Source organism: Hyperolius riggenbachi, chromosome 4, assembly GCF_040937935.1.
Source record: "Hyperolius riggenbachi isolate aHypRig1 chromosome 4, aHypRig1.pri, whole genome shotgun sequence".
Lineage (NCBI taxonomy): Eukaryota > Metazoa > Chordata > Amphibia > Anura > Hyperoliidae > Hyperolius > Hyperolius riggenbachi.
The window spans coordinates 66,333,170-66,357,148 of NC_090649.1; the positions used below are offsets into that span (position 1 = coordinate 66,333,170).

At 43.8% G+C, this 23,979-nt stretch overlaps 1 protein-coding gene across 11 annotated transcripts in view; it reads left to right on the forward strand.

Annotated features, from left to right (window-relative positions):
* LOC137570374 (cytochrome P450 2K6-like) overlaps positions 1–23,979 on the forward strand; it is a 131,927-nt gene that overhangs the window by 78,352 nt on the left and 29,596 nt on the right. For all 11 annotated transcript variants that reach the window (XM_068279038.1, XM_068279037.1, XM_068279043.1 and 8 more), the window contains 4 exons: positions 252–404; positions 12,572–12,732; positions 19,267–19,443; positions 22,038–22,179. In XM_068279038.1, coding sequence (XP_068135139.1) covers positions 252–404; positions 12,572–12,732; positions 19,267–19,443; positions 22,038–22,179 — 633 coding nt within the window. The remainder of the gene's footprint in view (positions 1–251; positions 405–12,571; positions 12,733–19,266; positions 19,444–22,037; positions 22,180–23,979) is intronic.

The window sequence follows — 23,979 nt, forward strand, 5'->3', positions numbered from 1 at the left end:
AACTGTAGCATTTTCTCAATATCTATTTGCCTGTCCCCACGCATGCACTTTGGGGGAGATGTAGCTGGCTGGCTGTCCAGTCATTAGGTGTTCTAGTGACATTTGAACACTCTTCTGCATAATCCTAATAATATGTGTAAATATTTGGAAAATATCTATATCAACTGTCATTTCTTGATTCCAACAAAGAGGATTTCATGCTATAATAAACCAAAATATTTTGTGTTTTTTTTTTTCTTGTTCCTCTTTAGTAAGTGTTTTACTAAGCGATAGCAATAACTGGAAAACTATGAGACGTTTCACTCTATCTACACTGAGACAACTCACAATGGGAAATAAATCATTAGAAGATAATTTTGTTGAAGAAGGCAGACATTTGGTAAAAGCATTTAAAGCCTACAAAGGTTAGTAGTTTGCCATAATGCAAAGTTTCATTGTATTGTTTTACCAGTTGCCGGGGGTGAGCTCCAATTGAAATCCGAATAGAGTTCGAGTAGCTTCCTTCTCAAAATCATTCAGATTCCAAACATTAATTAGTGCACCTCAGGGGGTGGAGGAGAAAGGGTTAAGTTACCCAGCTGCCATTTGCTTCAATGTGTCTGTTGTCGCGTTCCAAGCCTTGTTTGCGTCACTACTACGCTTCCTCCTTCTGGGTTGAAGGAGGAAGCGTAGTAGTGATGTGAACGCGATGTGGGATGTGATTGGACCGCATCGAAGCACATGGTAGCCAGGGATGCTCATCCGGATTCTGGATATCCGGGAAACCCGGATATCCGAACATTTTTATGCTATCCGATTCGGATTTGGATTCCGGATTTGTAAAAAAATCCGGATAGCTATCTGCAGATATTTGGACGCATAACACGGATATCCGCGGATATTGCAGAAACCGATTAAAAAAACAAAGTCAATCTCTCTCTCTCTCTCCTTCCTCCTCCTCCTCCTCCCTTGTTTTGTCTTGTTTTTCAGGGATTTGTAGGATGTCAAAAGCAAGCTCACATACATTGGCCAGGAATCGAACTCAGGTCAGCTGCTTGGGAAGGCAGCTATGCTCACCACTATAGGAGGAAGAGGAGGAGGAGGAGGAGGAGGAGGAGGATTATTATTTTTTTTTTAGCTTTCAAAACGGTTTGGAAGCATTTTAAAGGCTAGTTCCGGTTTTCAATCCGGATATCCGGATCCGACCGGATATTGGATCCGGATATCTGATTCTACTCGGATACCCAAAAATTCGGATCCGGATATCTTGGTATCCGGATGCAAATCTATGCGAATTTTAAAAATTAGTATCCGAGCACCCCTGATGGTAGCTGGATTAGTTAACCCCCCCTCATTCGCCCCCTCCGGCGCACTAATTAACACTTGGACACTGAATGATTTTGAGTAGGAAGCTACTCGAAAAATCCGAAGCTCATCCCTGCCAGTTGCCCTGCACAGGGAGCTCATGTCAGTGTTACCATTAGCAGCACAGGGGTAGAATCGGCAGTTAACCCTTATCACCGCATCTGTTACCATAGCAACGTGGGCATTACAGTGCTAACGTAAGTGGTGCTAAGGGTTAATGGCCGGTCCTCCCCCTGTGCAATTTGCAGTAATATTGCCGTACACTCCCTGCGCAGGGCAACTTTACCAGATTTTACTGCCTAATGCTGGGTACATACGTTGCGATTTCGCTCGATCCGATTTGATTATTTCCGACATGTTTGATTTAGTTTCGTTGGATACAGCCGTCGATTTTGCAAAGGTGCTGGAAATAATCGATCGATCCCTATCGATCCCGTGGATCGAGCGGCAAATCGCAACGTATGTACCCAGCATTAGGCCCATTGCTTCTTAACATAGCTTTATTGTAGCAACAGTTGAGAACTGTCATTCCTAGGAATTATTCGGTGCTGTTTTAGTACTTATATACTTACAGTATAAGTCCAACATAGCATGTGTGTTAAACAGGAGAGGAGGAGCACTCCATGGTCTAAAACAGCTTTAGTTAATAAAAATGCGCAATACAAATGCACTTACTGTGTAATAAGTTTGATGTCACCAGCACACGGACACAGTGGCGTAGCTAAGGAGCTGTGGGCCCCGATGCAAGTTTTACATTGGGGCCCCCCAAACACTCTATACATAACAATTGATACGGCACACCAAAATCCGTCAATGGCAACTACAGTGTCAGAGGTGCAAGAAGGGGCTTGTTAATGATTACCACTATTCAAACTATCTATAGAAGTGATTATTATGAGCACAGGACCAATAGAGAGCTAATACTGCAGTTCTGGGAGGGCCCTACGGGGCCCCTCTGGCCCAAGGGCCCCGATGTGGTCACAACCTCTGCAACCCCGATTGCTACGCCCCTGCACGGACACCTGGTGGGGCAGCTGCCTGAGTCCTTTCCACCTGGACATAGGCTGCTGCAGGCCACAGCGGTTTAGCAGGTGACACCCCTGATTTCACATCGAGAGAGCTATTGCCCAAATACGAAAGGGTCATTATGTTTTATTAAATAGTAAGTGCATTTTTATTGAACATTTTTATTGAACAAAGCTGTTTTACACTATGAATCGCTCCTCCTCACCTATTTTCCTTAAAGCTTCATGCCTTACAGCCAGGCCCAAAGAAGCAGCTAAAGTGTTTAAAGGACACATCCAAGTACATTCAAAATAAAAAAAAATTAACTTACCTGCGGCTTCCTCCAGCCCCTGCCAGCCGTCCTGTGCCCTTGGTGCAGCTCTGCTCCCCGCTGGTGGCCCGGGGTCCCCTCCAGGGCAAGATGTCCTCTGCACCTGAGCAGTAGTTCTGCACCTGTGCAGTACAGCCCGGATGACATCAGTGCGACTCAGTGATCCGCACACTGGAGCGCAGGAAGATGCTGACCTGGCGAGGTCGCATCTGCACCGGAGGGGACCGGGAGCCAACAGAGCTGCGGTGCCGGCACAGGACGACTGCCAGGGACTGGAGGAAGCCCGAGGTAAGTGGATTTATTTTTTTCTAGTTCCACGGACCTTCCCTTTAACCTTATGAGCGTTACGCCACTCAGGAGGTTTTGTAGCCTCAGAGTCCCCCGGATTGAACATATTAGATTAATTGTAATCAGAACACATTAGCTAGCACTGGGCTAGGTAGTATAGGTGGCCGGCAACCCCCCAATCACCCCTGATGCCCCTGATCCAGGCGTTTATACATTAACCAGCCTGGAATGGGCGATCGCTGCAGCCTCCCCAGACAGCTCCGCTCTTCTCTTTTGGGAGGATCGTACATGACGTCATGACGTCATTGATGTCGAGACGTCATGCGCAGTCCCAATCTTCCCCAGAGAGAAGACCAGAGAGGCTGCAGCGATCGCTGGATCCAGGCTGGGTAATGTATAAACGGCTGGATCAGGGGGATCAGGGGTGATTGGGGGGTGCCGGCCACTTATATTAGCTAGCCTAGTGCTAGCTAATATGTTCTGATTACAATTAATTTAATAGGTTTCACCCGGGGGACTCCTGAGCATGTAAAAACCTCTAGAGCGGCATGCCCGGCACAGTGTCAGGCATACCGCTCAGGAGGTTAAACTGTCATTCTCACTCACTGACCCCGCTAGTAACCAGAAGCGCAAGATTTCACTTCACATAACATTTGTGTTATCCTGTGTGCAGAGCCCACCCCATTAATTATTGCCCTCATTTCATTTTATGTGATGTTTTCACTCAGGGTGACTGTTACAAATTCTGGATTTTGGGGGTCCACAGAGTTGCACCCCAAAAATTACATTTCTGACAAGGAAAATAATTGCATGTTTATTTCTGGTCTTATTTAATTCAGAGCCCTGTTTCACAGAGTTACACCCCCAAAATTACCTCTTTGACAGAGGGAAAAAATTGCACGTTCATTTACTATAGCAGTTCATTCAGCTCCACAGAGTTGCAGTCCAAAAATTACACCTATGGCAGCTCAAAAAAATGGTATGTTTATATCTAAACACAGTGACCTGTATCTAGTACTGCAGTGTTGCATATCACAGTTGTGTAGCCTTATTTGAGGCTCCAATGCTATTTGAGGATAAGCCTAAAGATGTCAATGCAACCTACTGAGCAGGAGGCATCCCCTTGGAGCATGTGGTCAGGGCCTACTGTGTCAAAAACCTGAGCGGTTCTTGCCTTATGCTTGATTGCTAACTCAGTAAACGATCAAACCTTTAAAGCGTTGCTATCATATAAATCCGGCAAAGCGGGGTCTGAATTCTTTATAACAGTAATTATAGATTGATGGAATACCTTAAAGCGGTTTAACACCCAGCATTACAACTTTGCTTTAAAAGATTGCTTACAGCTTACAAACTATTATGCCAGATTTTTTTTTAAGCAGAAATTCACTGAATGGGTTAAACATGACATTTTAGTGTTGGATTTAACTAGGAATCCGCATCCGTTATTATCTTTTAGCTACAAATGTATCTTTATTTGGAATACAAATAGACCTTTGAAAAGCCTGCCGGGGAAGCCCTCTTTGTTCTCTCAGAGCAGTGTTTGTTTGTTACATTGTAGATAGATACATTTGTAACTAAACAAGCAAGCACGGAGGAGGATTTCTAGCTAAATGCAGCACTAAAATGTCATGTTTAATCCATTCAGTGAATTTCTGCTAAAAAAAAAATCTGGCATAATAGTTTATAAGCTGTAAGCAATATTTTAAAGCAAAGTTGAAATGCTGGGTGTTAGACCACTTTAAAAGGAATCAGATCACTCAGTATTTCATTTTATGTAAAACAAACAAAAACAAACAAAAACAAACATACATTTGCTTATCATACAGCATATATACAAAAATATGAACAGTTGTGTTTCCTTCTAACAGTACTGCATCTCGTCATAGCCTTTATAGCCAGGCAATCATCAATCTTCTAAGTATATTCAAAAAAGAAGAGTTGTGTTATGTAGAATAGAATCAAAAGTAGTCTCATCTGTGTTAGTAGCTGTGTAAAACTTGCAGTAATTGTCTTAAAAAAATAACATAACAGAACTTCTAACAGAACTTCTTGCTAACATCTTAACAGAACTCAATGCTGAAAAATTAATAAAGTAAATCACCAGAACATTTAGCATATTACCAGCTTCTCTGGCATCTCTTCAGCCTCTAGAACCAAGTGTGGGAAGGTAGCTTCTGGCTTATATGTCTTCTCTGAAGATTGGTAGGCTAGTGAGAGCTATGAGCTTCAGCTCCTATTTTTACAATAATTTATTCAATATGGCTGACTAATTTGGAATTTCCCTCAATCTCTATTTCTGATTGGCTGAAATTTCCGTGTGTCACTCTTTATCTTGTATTGAATACTTGTTATTTAAAATAACCATAATATATTTTGTTTACAAATTCCTTAATTAATTTATCTGTGGGAATTGACATAGTTTGGTATATTTACACATGCTTGACATTTGCTTATCAGGTCTGTTTGACGCAGTGGATGTTACCAGCTATCTTGGCCTGCTGATTGACTTAACCCTCCTGGCGGTTTGCTATAATTCCACCAGGGGGCAGCAAATCCGTTTTTTTTTTCTTTTTTTTTTTTTCCTTTTCATGTAGCGAGACAAGGTCTCGCTACATGATAGCCGCTGCTCAGCGGCATCCCCCCAGCCCCGGAGGCAGTGCGAAAGCCGGCGGCTTCATCTATTACATTGCCGCCGGCTATATTTAATGAAATTAAGCAAGTTGTAATACATTTGGCCGCAGCGAGACGGCCGTAAAATACATTGTGCTTAGTGTAGTAATTACATTTCTGACATTGGCCACTCCGCTGCGGCCACTTCGCACATTGGCCGGCCAGAACCCAAAGTGGCTGGCCAGAACGAGAAGTGGCCACACTTCGGGTTCTGGCCGTAACATGTATAATGATTTAGTCAGCGTTTGCCCATTGTAAAATCTTTTAAATCCCTGATTTACATTCTGACATTTATTACATGGTGATATTTTTACTGTTGGCAGGTGATGTAGCTGCTGCATGCTTTTTTGGCAGTTGGAAACAGCTGTAAACAGCTATTTCCCACAATGCAACAAGGTTCACAGACAGGAAACTGCCAGGAGTACCACGGTCCTCAGGGCTTCTTGTGGGAGGGGTTTTACCACAATATCAGTCATACAGTGCCCCCTGATGGTCTGTTTGTGAAAATGAATAAATTTCTCATGTAAAAGGGGGTATCAGCTACTGATTGGGATAAAGTTCAATTCTTGGTCGGAGTTTCTCTTTAACACCTTAAATGCTCCCACACACTGCAACACCACATGTGTGAACCCACACCTGAATGATATTAAAGCCTCTCACCAAATTGTGTGGCTGACCCAGCACAGACCAGTTTATTGCACGTGTTCATCCAATATCCAGCAGCTTCAAAGTTTCCAGCTGACCTTCAAACTTAACAGATTTCCAGGCTAATCAGACTTTCTGATTCAAGGTCCACTCGTTGTTCGAAATCCGAGTCCGACTGAGATAATCTGGAACTATATTTGAAGAGCCCAGAATATGGACTGCTGTCAGGGCTTTCAGGTTGTGAACTGCTAATTTGAAGAGTTTCTCCGCTTCCTCCAGTAAGGTATAACAGCGTGTGCTCCCCTGGTTGCGGATATATGCCACCGCTGTTACACTGACCATTTTCAACATCACTGAATTGTGTTTCACTAGGTGGAGAAATTAACATAGAGCACAATAGGATGCTTGCAGTTCTAGCTTGTTTGCCGGCCAGGTTCTCATGTAGGGTGGCCACCATCCCTGGGCAATGTGACTGCCACGTCGCCCCCCATCCCAGTTTGCTGGCATCTGTTGATATCAGAATTGGGCGAGGTGGACTTAGGGGAACATTCTTTTTGAGATTTTCGTCTGACAACCACCATCTCAGATCTTTTTTCATAACACGAGTCAGAAGAATTGTCTGATTCAGAGATACTCCATCCCATTGTCTTAGGAATCCTTGTTGCAAATTCCTTAGGTGCCAGTGTGCCCAAGGGAGCATATGTATCGTTGCGGACATTGGCCTTAATTCACTAAGATCATGCTGGAGATAATAAGGCAAGAGAAAACTTACCTACACACAGTGAGAGAGTCTTATCTTATCTCTTCATTCCTTAAGTTACCTCCTCTGTATTATTATTATTATTATTAATTAGTATTTATATAGTGCCGACATATTACGCAGCGCTGTACAGTGTATATATATATATATATATATATCTTGTCACTAACTGTCCCTCAAGGAGCTCACAATCTAATCCCTACCATTGCCATATGTCTATATTATGTAGTGTAAGTACTGTAGTCTAGGGCCAATTTTAGGGGGAGCCAATTAACTTATCCGTATGTTTCTGTAGTTAAGTTACCTCCTCTGTAGTTATTTTCACATGCAGTTAATTAACAGCCTGTCTTTAACTTTAGAATTCTGGAGTTATTTTAAGGATCGAAGAGTTAACTTAAAGACAGAAGAGTTAACTTTAGGTTTGCCTGAGGTAAAATGTTTCCTGAATACTACTTGCCTTATCACCATGGTGATAACTCTAGAAACATTATTAACCACCCTGGCGTTCTGATTAAATCGCCAGGGTGGCTGCGGGAGGGTTTTTTTTAAATAAAAAAAAAACTATTTCATGCAGCCAACTGAAAGTTGGCTGCATGAAAGCCCACTAGAGGGCGCTCCGGAGGCGTTCTTCCGATCGCCTCCGGCGCCCATAATAAACAAGGAAGGCCGCAATGAGCGGCCTTCCTTGTTTTGCTTACATCGTCGCCATAGCGACGAGCGGAGTGACGTCATGGACGTCAGCCGACGTCCTGACGTCAGCCGCCTCCGATCCAGCCCTTAGCGCTGGCCGGAACTGTTTGTTCCGGCTACGCTGGGCTCGGGCGGCTGGGGGGACCCTCTTTCGCCGCTGCACGCGGCGGATCGCCGCGCTGTAGCGGCGATCAGGCAGCACACGCGGCTGGCAAAGTGCCGGCTGCGTGTGCTGCTTTTTATTTCATTAAAATCGGCCCAGCAGGGCCTGAGCGGCAGCCGCTGGCGGTGTTGGACGAGCTGAGCTCGTCCAGACCGCTCAGCTGGTTAAAGACAGGAGATAAACTTAGTGAATTGAGGCCAATGTCCCCAAAACCCTCAGACAGTGTCTCGCTTGCAAACGGTGCGACAGGCATACCTGAAGAATTTTCTGCTTTATGATAGGAATCTTCTCTTGTGGGAGACAAACTGCGTTTTGATCTGTTCTAAATCTTGCACCCAGATACACTAAGTCCTTTGTAGGCTGCAGATGACTTTTTTGAAAGTTTATTAGCCATCCAAAGTCTGTCAACGTTTGGATACGTTTTTCCCTTTGTTGAATTATCTGATCTCTTGACCTTCCCAACAGAAGTATGTTGTCGAGGTAGTGGAATGTACGTATGCCCTGTAGCCAAAGGATGGCGATTACTTTTACTAACACTTTGGAGAAGGTTCTCGGAGCTGTACATATTCCAAATGGGAGGCATACTAACTGATAGTGGTTGTCTTTTATCGCGAAGCGTAGAAATTTTTGAAAGGACTGTTGAATAGGGACGTGCAAGTAAGCGTCCTCTAAATCGATGGACAGTGAATAATCGTCTGGGCTCACCACTGAGATCATTGTGTTTAGCGACTCCATTTTGAACTTCTCTAGGAGAATATACAAATTGAGGTCTTTGAGATCTAAAACCGGTCTCCAATCCCCAGTTTTTTTCTGTACAAAAAATAGGGTTGAGTAAAAGCCTTTGCCTCTCTCCTTTTCCGGTACTGGAATTATTGCTTCCTTCTCCAGAAGCCCCTGAAGATCATCCTGAAGTATTTTTCTTCTTTGCGTCAAAATCGGCATTCTGTTTTTTTTTAAATTACTTGGAGGTGGTTTGTTTTTGAATGTCCAGAAATGTCCCGTTGTTATAGTTCTCAAAACCCAAGGGGAGGCTATATTTTGATTCCAGACTTGAGAGAAGTGCCACAGTAGTCTGGCACCCACTGGACAGACCTGGACCGTACCACCGTCAAAAAGATTTTTATATTAGAAGACATAGATGGAGTAGTTTTCTGTTTTTGGGTTCTGTTAAAGCTGGATTGCCCAGACTGCCAGGTTCTCTTGAAGTTTTTCCCCGGCTTATAAGACCTCGCATTATGATACCTAGTAGATTGTGACTGTCCTGGCTGATTAAAGAATTGTTTTCCTGTATGTCTGTCCTGGGGTATCAACCCAGATTTACCCCCGGTTACTTGACTAATTGCAGAGTCCATTTTTTCTCCGAATAATGATTTACCATTATATGGAATTTTACACCAAAGTAACTTAGAAGTGGGATCTGCAGACCACGCTCTTAACCACAGAGCTTTTTTTGCTGTAACTGAAAAGAACATTGACTTCATTGACGAGCGGAGCACATCTATGGCTGCCTCTCCAACAAAATCTCCCGATATCTTAAGATCTTCCAGAGCTGAAATGAGTGTTTGTTTGTCCGCGTCATTGAGAATCGCTTGTTCCATGTTTTCAGACCAACTTTGAATTGCTTTCCCCACGGAGGTGAGGGCAATTGCTGGTTTGCAAGCCCCTCCCGACACTGTGTAGATCTTCTTTAGGTCTAAATCTAACTTACGTTCCAGAGTATCTTTAATAGAGATAGCATCATCCAAAGGTGATGTAACATGGCTAATCGAATCTGTTAGCCAGTGGAAGTTTCTTTTCTAACTTCTGCCATTCTTCAAGCATCACAGCTTTGATTTCATTCATGACTGAAAAAGTTGTCTTTTCCTTATTTAAATGTTTAACTTTTTAGGCTTGGTCTTTGAGCTTTCTTATTCCTCCTCAGACTCTTCCCACTGAATGGCTTCCCATACTGCTTTGACAAAGGGTTCTACCAATGAGAAATCAAAACCTATATCATACTCTTCTTCAGTTACTGCAGAGGCAGAAGGACGATCCTGTGTCTCTATTTGAGACTGTATAGCTTGATACGGCATACTAGCCACAAAGTTCTGTAATGACTCTTGTACTGCTTTTTGAACTAAATCCGATATATCAACCGGATCTGATGTATCATCCTTTCCTAGATCTTGAAAACAGTTTGCACAGACTAGTTTGTTGGGCATTACCGGCTGACCACAGGCCCAGCATGCCTTTTAGTCTTGATAATAAACAGGAGAATGAGATCTTGACCACCTGTGCCTCCTGCTTTACTTATTATGTTTAGACTTCTTTGTTTTAGATTAGTCTCTGGAATGTGATCTGTCTCTTGAACATCTTTTAGGGAAGTGAGAAGATCTTCTCTTATCTTGTCTCCTTAAACTGTAGGCAGAGATTAAAGAGAATTTCCTATAATGAGTTCACTGTATTATAAGCAGAACTTACCTGTCTTTCCTTCCCCGCCTTACCCATAAGAATGGTGCTGGTCTGTTGAGGGCTAAGGCCCGGTTCACATTAGTGTTCCCTGTCCGGATTTTCCTGATCTGATCCGGACCGCATACTGTACAAACGGAACGTACGTTCCGCATAGCAATGCAAAGTCTATGCGGACGTTCACACATGTCCGTTCCGTACAGTACGGAGCCGGACCGGACTCCGGACACTTTTCCAACATGCGCTATTTTTTGGGACCGGAGCCGGACCTGAGCCTGACAGCACCATCCGGAACACAGAAACCAATGGGAAACGGAAGGCACAGAACACACTGCCTACAAAAACCTGACGTTCTACCCCACTTCCTATGCGTATCCAAGCGGCCATTTCGGATGGGGACACATGGGCCAAGCATGTCTGGAGTGGAGCAGCAGTGACAGATGTGCTGGAGCTGTTTGGCAGAATGTCGGAGGTGGAGGTGAGGCCTACACCAGAGGAACCTGATTCTACAGGTGCACTAGGTGCACCTTCTGCTGACCCCAACATTTTTTTATTTAAATTTCACTATTTTTTGCCCACGGATCCGGATGGCAGCCTGATGCATGCCTGATACAAACGGACCGGATCCGGATCGGATCCGGATCGGAACCGTATGGTTCTGATCAGGATCAGGTCCTGATCCGATCAGGATCCGGTCCGTTTACTTGCCAAAACGCAAGTGTGAACGGGGCCTTATTCTGGCATCCATAATAGGCCACCAAAATATAGCAAAAGACTAGACAGAAAAGAGTAGTAGGCATATCAAGATTCCTGTTTGTTTGTTTTTTTTTTGTTTTTTTTTAAAAGGAACCAAAAGATAGAGGGGCTTCTTTAATAAAGACCTGCTCCTACCTGCAAGACAGGCTAAATCAAATTTTCCCTGGCCACTCGCAGAGGAACAGCAACAGCCGCCATCCCTCCGCGCTGCCTTCCTTATATACATGCTGACACGTCATCAGTATGCGCTGCTCAGACCTCTGACACGCTCCCCTTTGCCCCCAATCAGACTCCGGAGTGATCCGTCTGGACACGAACATCACTTCTGCCGATGCGCTCCACAGAGGTGGAAGGGGAGGAGCCTAATAAGACTGCGTGTTTGAATGGAACGCACGCTGGCAAAGAGGAAAAATATTCAGTATAAAACGGAGTAAAAAAAAAGAAAGGGAGGAAAGATGCCAGCCCAGCCAAGCATTTAGCCTGGGTAAGAAATAGTTATTGTCGCCATACCTGTAAGCACTGTTAGTGTTTTTAATAGGCAGGGATCAGCGAGACACTCCGAGACCCCCGAAACCAGCAGAACGGGGTCACAGCCATCAAGCTCTATTAGAGCTTGTTGTGCAGCTATTGACCGGCAAGAGTCCTGTTTATTCCACAAAAAGAAGTGGTTGGTAAGGCAGAAAAAGGAAGTAGTTACAAAATAAAAAGTTTATGCAGGATAAACTGCCAGTCCTATGAGGTGAGGGACAAAGAAAAAAAGACACCTGGAAGGGGGCTGGCTAAACATTTATAGATATCATGTCCTATGGGGTATTAGGGGTGGGGCTAATACCCGTAGAGCTGCCATGGAGGCTTGGGGAAAATGAAATAGGTCTGAACTTAAAAACCAGACTAACCCTTCCTTTGGTTTTGTCTAAACAGCACCATCACCTCATCTAGAACAAAGTGTGGGTCAAAGGTGTTCCTAACAAATAATTCAATGTCTGACCAAAAGAGGGCGATCTTATTACAACACCAGAACCAGTGGGTGTAGGAGGGGTTTGGTGCACCATATCTCCCCCCAAAAAAACCCTATTTGTCCAATCCCGTTGGTCTTCTACCCGAGGGAAACAGTTCCACATGGACACCAATTAATTGGATTGGATTAATTGGATTAGATGCATATTGGAACTGGCAGGTAACCAGTTGCAGCCTATCTTGCAGCAAGATTTTTTGCTTGTTTTGTTACCTGTTTTTATGTAAATATTGTAAATAACCTGTATGTAGCCTGTACAGCACAAAGCAAACAAAGGAAGGTCTCCAGATTTGCTTTACATTGTCCCTACCCCAGAAAGCAAAAAATCACCTGTTTCCTTACTCCCTGTGTTACAGTATTAATTATAAAACAATATTCAATCAGTGTACAATCCAGTGACGCTCATTAAATTCTCTTTTAAGAATTCTGAAAAATGTTTGCTTGCAATTGTAGGAAAACCATTTGACGATCTAGTACCCCTCACTGCTGCTGCAGTCAACAACATGATGTTCATATTGACTGGTAATCGCCTTGACTACGATGATCCAAAACTTCATAAGCTCGCGACATTACCCTCTGAGTCAGTCAGAATTGTTGGAACCCTTATGGCTCTGGTAAGTTCATTTTGTATCTGCTATATTCAAAAAGCTAACTGTTGTAAACAGACCTGGATTTACCTCACATGAGCCTATATAGGCACAGATGTCCTGGTACCTTAGACTTCACCCTACATCAGGGGTGTCAAACTCAAATACAAAGTGGGCCGAAATTGTACACTGGGACCTAGTCGCGGGCCAAAATTGTACACTGGGACCTAGTCGCGGGCCAAAATTGTACACTGAGGCCTAGTCGCGGGCCAACCTCAATGTTTACTGGCCACCTTCCTCCCTTATAAAGCTCCCTGGTGTCTAGAGGTGCCCCCCCCATACAGTTCCCTGGTGTTTAGTGCTTTCCCCCTACCTCCCCCATATGGCTTCCCTAGTGTTCTAGGTCTTACCCTCCAATATAGCTTCCCTGGTGGTCTACAGTGGGCCAAACATAATGCAAAGTGAGGTAACCACTTGAGGGCCAAATTTAATGGCTCCGAGGGCCAAATTTGGCCCGCGGGCCAGAATTTGACATGTATGCCCTACATGAACCTAGAAACCCCCGCCAAACTGCACCACAAGTGTGCTGGCTGGCCCAGCTGTCACTTCTCCCTTACTTCCCTTGCCCGTCACAGCTAACTACAGGTGCCCCTTAATATTAAGGGGACTTTTGGCTACCTACTACTAAGCAGCTAGAGGTGCCCCCAAGTATTAAACAGCTAGAAGAACCTCAGCTAGAGGTACCCCTGACTAAAGGGATATCTAGTCAGTGGAATGCAGAGAGCAGGGTGAATAACCTCTCATTTACACTGTCAACAGTGCTCTGCATAGAGAAGGAGAAAGGGTTGCGCTCAGGGAGAGGAGTGAGCCGCCCTTCCATCAACAGACGCCTATAGGCAAAAACCTACAATGCCTTATTGTAAAACCGGCCCTGGTTGTAAAATATAACCTTTTTGTTCATGGATATTTTTGTAATCATTGCCAGACTCCACAACATTTTTAATTATCTCTATATCCCTTCCCTATACATATTTAAAGCAACTGATCTGCACTCAGCCACCTTCTGGTCAGTGGAAGATGATGTCAGAGGGTGTGGCAGAAGAGAGGGGTGCTCCAAATCCTTCCAATCAACACATCCTGGGCAGGGCCAGATTTCCGGAAAGGACACAAAGGTCCGGGCGTCGGGTGGCTGCAGCCGAAGGGAGCACCTGAACATGAAAGAGGGGTTGCTACATATGAAAGAGGAGGCTGAAAATGGGAAGCAACACATGGAAAAGGGAAACTGATGCCTAAGAGAGCTGTTCATGAAAGAAGAGAAGCTGCACACATGGATGTTACACATGGAAGAGGGGCTGCACATGGGATGGGAGGGGCGCTGTTGTACCTAAAAAACTAAGCCACAACATTATTAGGGGCACATAAAGTATAAATCTGGCCTTTATCATGGGTGCACCGTAACCAGAAAGAGCCATCCCATAGAAGTCATCTCCAACTTCTCCACACTTTAACCTCCCTGGCGGTAATCCTGAGCCGAGCTCGGGTTAGCTCCCGGAGGCTCAATGCAAGTGCATGGAGGGCAGCGGGAGCTTTTACTCACCTCCCGGGGGATCCAGACGTCAGTAGCCGTTCTTCTTCCTGTCCTCGGAGGCTCTGAATGACTCGCCATCATTGATCTCACCAAAGTGTTTCAGCGCCACCCGGAGGATGGAGGTAAAGCCCAGGGAGGTGAGTGAGTGCTGGGGCTGCTGCTGGCTTGCTGGCAGCATGATTGTTTCCTGATTTTAGGGTCTGAAATGTTTAGAAAAGACGGTAAAAGGGAGGTCTAGGGATGAGTGAAAGCCCTGAGAATTCCCTGAACCTGTCAGGGTTTTACAACGCTCTGTAAGAGAAAGCGACATGGGAGAAAAGAAACGACATGCAATTTAAATTTTACAATTTCTTGTGATAGTGGTCCTTTATTTCCACGCAGTACTCCAAACATAAAAATGTAAATTAAAAAAAAAATGCATCATTTATTTTTTCATGACCGAAACTAGTTTAAACACTTTGCTACCGTCAGTGAAAGCAGCTCTCAGTAACGGAGCATTTTTTTTGCATTTGGGAGTGTTACATTTCCACAGCTTATAATTCTTCTCTACTTTTTCCGAAATAGACAATCTTGGATTTGCTTTTTCAGAACGGATAGTGCTTAATTCTAATGTTAAACATTTAATCCCACACATTACAACAAAACAATAACTCCATACAAACAACACAAAACTTTGAACAAAAAAACAAAACGTTTTTTCACTTTGACCCTATAAAAAATAGTTTAAAAGGGATCACTTGACTTAGATTGTTGTGCGATTTTCACATGCAATTTTTCAGCCTATACAAAAGAAGAAGATTCTGATAAGTGTGCCTAATAAATGATTTTGTTTTGAACTCTGAGAAAAAGACACAGTTACCTGTCCTTGCCTCAATCCACAGAGCTCTGAGATTAGACTTGCAACAGTGTGATCACTGTGAGTGGTGAATGAGACATAGAGCGCGTTGATTGGCTGCTGTCCTGAAAACTATACTATAAACTACAGGTCATAACAAAAATCTAGATAAAACACACCACAGCCAAAAGCAAAGAGGACTATGTGGAAAAATGGAGGCGTGAAATAAAACAGTCACAAAAGCTAACCACATACCAGTCTCTACAAAGAGAATATAAAATGGCCCCATACTTGGAAAAGCTCCAAAACTCTCAAGAGAGGAAAATCCTTAGTGTCTACAGATTGAGTGCTCACAACCTCGAAACACAGACAGACATACAAACCCAGGGAGGAGAGACTATGCCAACACTGTGAGCAGAAGACCCTTGAGGATGAAAGCCACTTCCTGCTGCACTGCCCCAAATATACTGCAACCAGGGACACTTACTTTAAGAAATTGTTGGATCTATTCCCAGACTTTCTCACATTAGAAGATGAGAGAAAAACATATATCCTACTGGGAGAAGAGAAATCCACAGTGACAATCGCTGCACACTATGTCACAGCATGCCACAGACTGAGAGGAGCATAACGGAACTGTAAACCTAAAAATGTCCACAGACTGCTTAACCATTGTCCCCCTACCCCACCCGCCCTCCATGTCCCCCTTTTCCCCTTGCTTTGGCAATACCTGTAATAAATCCGGGTCATGCCAATAAAGCTATCTTTGATTTGAATTGAGAGGTTCCATAGAGAAAAAGCATTTGAAGGACCTTTTTAAATGCTGCATGATATTGAAGCGGTTATTTTTTACTAATTTGGATGCAGTGTGCTGCCGGTAATTTGGACACATGGTGTGCCTGCTGTTTTGGGCGCCACCATAGCCCACAATGTAATAAGTGGCTATGGCTGCAACAACAGGGTGGTTTGGGTGTGAGATGCCAGAGTTAGGCTATCATATATATCTGGACTTTGGCTAGCATTGGAGAATGTGATGGTGAGTCTGGTGACTAAAGCTGGAGTTTTGCTATTGTATTGCCAACCTCTGGCTATGGATAGCGGCATTGCTGTGGCAATAGACACTCAAAATTCAGCTGCGCACAGGCTTGCTAATCGATGATGGGCTATAGCCCAGGTGTCGAACTACAGGCCTGGAGGACCAGATCCATGCCAGTGTTTAGGATGAACTAAGAAAGAGAGGAATGTGTTCTACCTGATGGATCACACCTTTCCTGATTTAGACCCATGAATTAATTTGAGCTGTGTCAAAAATTTGTGAGGACCTAGGCTCTCAAAGGACCGGTTTGACATCCCTGGGCCATAGTATGCACATTTGGCAGAAGGTTACTTGGGCGCCGGAAGTAGTGGTGGGCTCTCGGCTATAGTATAACTGAGCTTTAGGAATACAAGATATCAACGGAGGCAGTGGTGGAGTAGGTAACCAGGCACCCAAGGATTGTGTATTATACAGCCGAATCCCACCTCAGCTGTAAATTAGTGTTAGGTAGGTACAGGGAGTTTAGTGTTAGGTGTGGGTGGGGAATGATTAGTGTAAGAAAATAGCTTAGGGAAGATGATAGTAGACTATCGGGAACATTACCAATATTCTACTATCGCCATTACCCAGGGCCCACATTTTCAGACACTTTTATACCATGTAGTATCTGTCTATGAATGCAATGCTCAGTATTTGTCTATGAATGCAATGCTCAAACCCATTTGAGTTTTGCGTGGCAGGTAGCCAGAAAGGACCTTCAGAGCAACAGGAGGGATTGTCACTGACAAGAGAAGTCGCCTAGGTCACCAAAGTGTTGACTACCTGATCTTTACTAAGATAATTGAGAAATGGATTCCAGAATCGGAAAAACAGAAAATTGTAAATAGGAATTTCCACAGAATCAGAAATGGGCATTTCCGACCAGCCCATTTGAACAGGTGTTAGTGAATTGAAGCCATGTTTTCCAGTAAATTACCAAACTGTTACCATTTGTGTGAAATCTTGTGTGATTAATAAAAAAAATGTATTTTTCTCCATGATGTAATTTACCTAACATAAAATTTTTACCAAACAGGTCTTAGTAAATCAGACCCTAAATAAGCCAAGTTTGACTAACCCGGCCTGGTGAGACCTTCCATCCCGCTAATCAATTTTGGTGCTCGTCTTTGCACCTGCTCTAAAACTGCAATATCTTTCCTGTACTGCAGCGCCTAGAACTAAATTCCTTATTCCAGATGCAGTTTTACTAGAGAGTTAAACAGGGGCAGTATCATGCTACATTCCAAGTTTTTATTTCCCTTTTCACGCATCACATAATTTTATTTGCTTTAGCTGCAGCTGCTTGGCATTGTATATGAGTACTTAAAGAAAACCTGTAATGAAAAAAACCTCCCCTGGGGGGTACTCCCCTCGGGTGGGGGAAGCCTTCAGATACTATTGAGGCTTCCAACGTCCTCCTCGGTCTAACGGCAGCGGCGATCAAGCTTCCCGAACAGCAAGGATGTAAATATTTACCTTCCCGGCTCCAGCGCAGGCACAGTATCAGCTCTCAGCTCGGAGATAGGCGGAAATAGCCGATCGCCGTCTGCCTGCTCTACTGCGCAGGCGCAAGTCTCCTGCGCAGTAGAACAGACCCGATAGAGATCGGCTATTTTCGCCTATTTTCGTGCTGAGAGCCGCAACAGCGCCCCCGCTGGAGTCAGGAAAGGTAAATAAATCAGCACTTATCAGCGCTTGTCGAGGGAGTATTCCGGAACACTTCGGGGGAGCCAGCGCTGGACTGCCTGCAGCTACAGCAGAGGGGAAAGCCTCATTGGGACCCTGAGGTGAGTACTCCCCAGGGGAACTTTTTTTGCTACAGGTTCTCTTTAACTTGAAAACTATGGCCCTCTCCAAGTTTAACCATTTTACCCCCAGTGGTTCAGATTTCTCCGTCCCTTTTTCCACCCTGTTACCACCAAGGGACGGAGAAATCCGCACCTGACGCCGCTCCCGCCGCTGTCCGCGCACCCCCGCGCTCATGCACGCCGCCGCCCGCTCTCCCGGAGATCAATGAACAGGAAAAACCTTTCCCGTTCGTTGATCTAAGCCCCCCGCAATGATCAGCTGCTTCTACAAGAAGCAGCGCGATCATTGTGAAAAAAAAAAGTTGCCCAGCCTCTCTGAACTTCCTGCAAGCGTACTTCCTGTACGCTTTCAGGTCGCATAAACAAAAACTTACTGTGGCCATCTTGTGGCCAAATAGTAAAACTACACCCTAAAGCATTTTTCATATGCAAATACATTAGTTATACATTAAAAATTAACTCATTACCTCCCACACTCCCCAATTTATTTATTTTTGTAATTAAAAAAAATACAATTAAAAACAATGCATAAATAGTTACCTTAGGGACTGAACTTTTTAAATATTTATGTCAAGAGGGTATAACACTGTTACTTTATAAACTATGGGCTTGTAATTAGGGATGGACGCAAAACTGAAAAACATGCACCTTTATTTCCAAATAAAATATTGGCGCCAAACATTGTGATAGGGACATAATTTAAACGGTTTTATAACTGGGACAAATGGGCAAATAAATTTCATGGGTTTTGATTACAGTAGCATGCATTATTTGAAAACTATATTGGCCGAAAACTGAAAAATAAGACATTTTTTCCCACATTTTTTCCTATTTTTCCATTAAAACACATTTAGAATAAAATAATTCTTGGCATAATGTCCCACCTAAAGAAAGCCTAATTGGTGGCGAAAAAAACAAGATATAGTTCATTTCATTGTGATAAGTAATTATAAAGTTATAGACGAATGAATGGAAGGAGCGCTGAAAGGTGAAAATTGCTCTGGTGCTCAAGGGGTAAAACCCCTCAGTGGTGAAGTGGTTAAATTAATGTCCCAATTTGTACACCGTTTATTTTGTATGGTGCTAGACCATAGGTACAACCAAAATGAATTTATATTTTTTCAACATTGAATTACATCTGTTGTGTGTGCCCATATAGCCATCATTTACAGATCCTTCTGCAATATGTTAAAATCTTTCTGAGATTTGCTATGCAGATGATTATGTGCATTATGACACTATATTTCTCTTTCAGCTGTACAATGCATTTCCAACTCTTATGCGATGGATGCCTGGAAGTCATAAAGATATGTCTGCATATGCCAGTGGAATATATGACTTTGCTAGAGAAACCTTAATGGAACAGAAAAAGCATTTGGATGTTAGTGATCAGAGGAGTCTCATTGATATATTCCTTGTCAGACAAAAAGAGGTATGATAATACTGTTTTGTGGAAGCAGTAAATTCGGGCGCATAAGGCAAGTGGACAAAAAGGGAGCCGCCATAGACTGCCATATTAATTGTCGTTTGACAGGCGCTAGAGTTGGGCGAACAGTTCGGCTGTGTTAGCCGAACTGCACGGCTGCCCAACCTGTCATGTCGCCGTGGCTCTTACTACTTCCGGGTCGCAATGACCCGGAGTAGTACGTCTGCGCTGGCCCGGCGGAGCGCGTCCTAGATCGCGCTCCCGTTGCCGAGCACTCTCTGCGCATGTGTGTGACGTCATGAGTGTGACGTCATGAGTGACGTCACACACATGCGCAGAGAGTGCCCGGCAACGGGAGCGCGATCTAGGACGCGCTCCGCCGGGCCAGCGCAGACGTACTACTCCGGGTCATTGCGACCCGGAAGTAGTAAGAGCCACGGCGACATGACAGGTTGGGCAGCCGTGCAGTTCGGCTAACACAGCCGAACTGTTTGCCCAACTCTAACAGGCGCCCACCGGGAAAAAAGGGCGCCCACGTAAAATAACGTTTTATCATTACATTTTTGCTAATTTATGTTTTCCACATTTCCCCACGATCATTGTCGTTAACATATTAAAATTTTATCCCTTACTGTTTGTAAAACATTATTATTCACAAAATAATGTGATCAGTAAGTAACGTAATTGTAATATATTTTATCCTTTACTGTTTTTAAAACATTATTCTCCACACAATAAAGCGATCACAAAGGGGGGTCTTTGGTTTAGGCACCAGCAGGGGGGTCTTAGGTTTAGGCACCACCAGGGGGGTCTTAGGTTTAGGAACCAACAGGGGGGGGGTCTTAGGTTTTGGCACCCCCACGAGGGTCTTAGGTTTAGGCACTACCAGGAGGGTCTTAGGCTTAGGCACCACCAGGGGGGTCTAGGGGTTAGGAGTAGGTACAGGGAGGGTTCTGTGTGAGAGTAGGGTTAGGTATAGTTTAGTAAAATTTTAGTAATACTTACTAATTTTTTACAAAACGTTATTATACGTTTAACTTCTGAAACAGGGAAGATTAACGTTTTCACGATTGCCGATTTCATACACATTATTTAATGATTTAAAACTTTATAAAACATAAGTTTTTAACGAAATATAGCACAATATTTTTTTTAAACGTTATTCATGCTTATCGTTTAAACCCTGCTCCCTTTTTTCCGATGCCCTTTTTTAACGTACGCCTGTTTTGTAACCTGTGTTTTTGTTTTTTTCTTTATGATTTGGACTTAGGGGTTTCGTTGCCCAAATTACAGTTTTTCTATTGCTCTCCTATATTCATATTGGTTTCTAGAAATGAATGCTTTACAACAGAGTTCTAGAGACTATTCAGTCTAAATAAACATTGTATGTGTCCTCTTCTCATAGAAAGGTCTAATTACTCACTTTCTTTCTATCACATCCCTGAGCCCGGCGTCCGCTGGCTTCCGACGTGCCATACCACCCCCCTTGCAGAAACGCGTCGTGACGCTTCCATGGCACTCCAATACATGAGAGATGGAATCGCACACCACTGGCGAGGTGCTGGACCCAAGTTATAATCCACAAAAAGTTCCAGAAGGTCCGCAAACTCATTAGTACCAAGTGTTATTTGTTCAAAAACGTGACACATCAATTCCAGAAAGCCAACGAGTTGTTTCCCTTTGTCAAGGCTGTAGTGCAGAAATGGTAACGGTAATGGTTACCATTTCTGCACTACAGCCTTGACAAAGGGGACCCCTCGGGGCCCCGAAACAACTTGTTGGCTTTCTGGAATGGATGTGTCACGTTTTTGAATAAATATGACTTGCTTCCATGGCACTGTCTATCTCAGATACAGAGAGCCCCATGGCACTCTGCTGCAAAGGGGTGGGGCTACGTGACAGAAGCCAACAGGCTCAGGGGTACCATATCTTCTGGAAGATAAAATGCTCCCTACCATAAGCCGCACTTAGGTTTAGTGGTCTAAAACCAGGGGGAAATAATATACCATCCTGGTTCTTCCATGTTGCAGGGATGTCTTCTGGACCTTTCCTTTCCAATTATTATGTCTCCCTTGTACCTGTTGTGTCCCCATGTGTCCTTTTCTGCCCTTCCTCTACCGCTCTGGGTAAGTGAAACCCAGCCCGAGCTCGGCTCGGGAATACCGCCAGGGGGGTTAAGTAAACATTCTCTGACTGACTATGTGTACAGAACATAGACAGCTGCTCACAAATCATTACTGGGTACATTACAATATAAATACACCAGTTATGAATAAAATGCAACGGCAGCTTTCAGAGCAAATAAACTGAACTTTGGGAACTTATCATTTCTAATTGAATAATAATATTTGTGCACAAAAGCAAATATGTAACTGCATGGGTTATAAAAAGTAGGAAAACACATTTTTATTAAATATTATGTCAGAGTTTAATACCGATTTAAACGTTGAAAAGTCTATACCGGCAAATCAAAAGCTCCTTTTCCACACTTGCCAATGCTTTTATAATCGAATGTGATTCTCAAGCTGATGAAGGCCAGGTGTTTTTGGTGTGAATCATATAAATTCTCTGGTGAATACTGTATATTGTATCAATTTCAGGAGAAGCCAGACTCTGAGTTATATATCCCTGATGACAGCATATTAACTATTATTGTGGAGTTGTTCGTTGCTGGATTTGAGGCAAGCTCCGTCACAGTCCAGTGGGGACTTTTGCTAATGATGAAATATCCAGAAATCCAGAGTAAGTTGTTCATTTTATTGTATATTCTCTTAGAGTTGTTTACTTACCTCAGTCCAGAGCCGGGACAAGGTCCTCCAGCACCCAAGGCTGAGACACCAATGTGCACCCCCCATCCCTCCCACACCAGCCGTCACACACTGATTGCTATTAGACTAAGAGGTGCCCCAGGGCCCCCAACCTCCTAATCTCTAGTTATCTGGCTTGCAGTCACTGCCATGTATCTCCATTTCTTATTTCTGTCTGTTTCAAACACAATAGGGAAATGATAGCTGAGTGAGTTGTGCGCCCCCTCCTACACTGCGCCCTGAAGCTGGAGCCTCTCTCACCTCTGCCTCGGCCCGGCCCTGCCTCAGTCATTTTTTGTTCTCTAGAGAGGTGGGGTGTCTTGACACCCTAAGAGAAAAGGACACAGAGACAATGGGGCCTGTGATGGTGTAGTACAGTGGTCCTCAAACTAAGGCCCTCGGGCCGAATGCAGCCCCCTGAGGCTTTTTTACCGGCCCCCCACACAAAATGTATTACTTATAGATGCGGCCAGCTACATCTTTAAATATTGGTGATCCACATATAGAACAGCAGTGCTGGCACCACCCATCCACATGGAAGCCAGAAAGCAGTAATTTGCTGGTTTCCAATCAAATTCCACATCAGGTGACACTGCTGTCCAATTGGACTACAGGTTGTCACCTGGGTATGCTTCACTGTCTGGCCCGCAAAGACATAATTTTATGCATATTTCAGCCCCCCTGCAGTCTGAAGTATGTTGACCTGGCCCTCGACCCAAAACGTTTGGGGACCCCTGGTGTAGTATGTTAGTGGCTAATGTGTGGTATGTGAATCCATGGTAAACTACTCACAAAGGAAGGTTGCAGTAGAGGCAACCAACATTAAAAACAAAGGAATATTCTGCTGCACCAGATGATTAGGTGAAAGTAGGAAAATCTTTATTCTTCAATCCAACATCATAGCATCTAGATAAAAGCTCACGCGTATCGGAGCGAGAATGGCTCCTTAATCATAGCAACCAACCACTTGAGGTAGGTGGAGTCGAGACAATGAACCCAACTCCACTCAGGGTGTCTCAGCAGGACTGGATGTAGCTCTCTTAGTAGAAACAGCTGAATATCGCAATGGCGTCAACCATTCAAAATCAGAGGAAACCTCTCCAATCTTACGGGGATGGGGGTGGAAAGCACACAACAAGGGTAAAGAGTCGCCCAAGTAGAAATACAATGAAACTAAAAATCAATACAATGCAAAAAGGTGAGGTAGCTAACCTCAATGATGACGTCAAATATGACAGAAAAAAGGCTTATTATGCACAGGCAACGCATTTCACTGGTACAGCTTTTCACGCTACACCTCTGTGAGGCACTTGATACTATTGGATCTAATGAAACAGGCACTGTTATTTACCTGAGGAAGGAGGCTTGTACCCATGAAATGCATTGCCTGTGCATAATAAACCTTTTTTGTCATATTTGACTGACGACCGTGAGCAGTACGCCACTCCACCCCTTTGCATATTATTGGTTTTTAATTTCTTTCTATTTCTATCTGGGTGCCTCGTTCAATTGTTGTATCCCAGCTATCTAAATTTTTAGGAATTTTTAAGGTGTAGAGATTCCCAACTGTGCTTTTTGTTTTCTTTTAATAAAAGAACATAAATAGTTTTTGCAAAAGGTTTCTGCAGCATTTGTTACTGTATCAACAAAAAACACTCTCTCTCATTGTCTCTCACAGATCTTGCAAAGCTCTATGGGCTTGATTCATAAAGCGGTGCTAACTGTTAGAACGCCT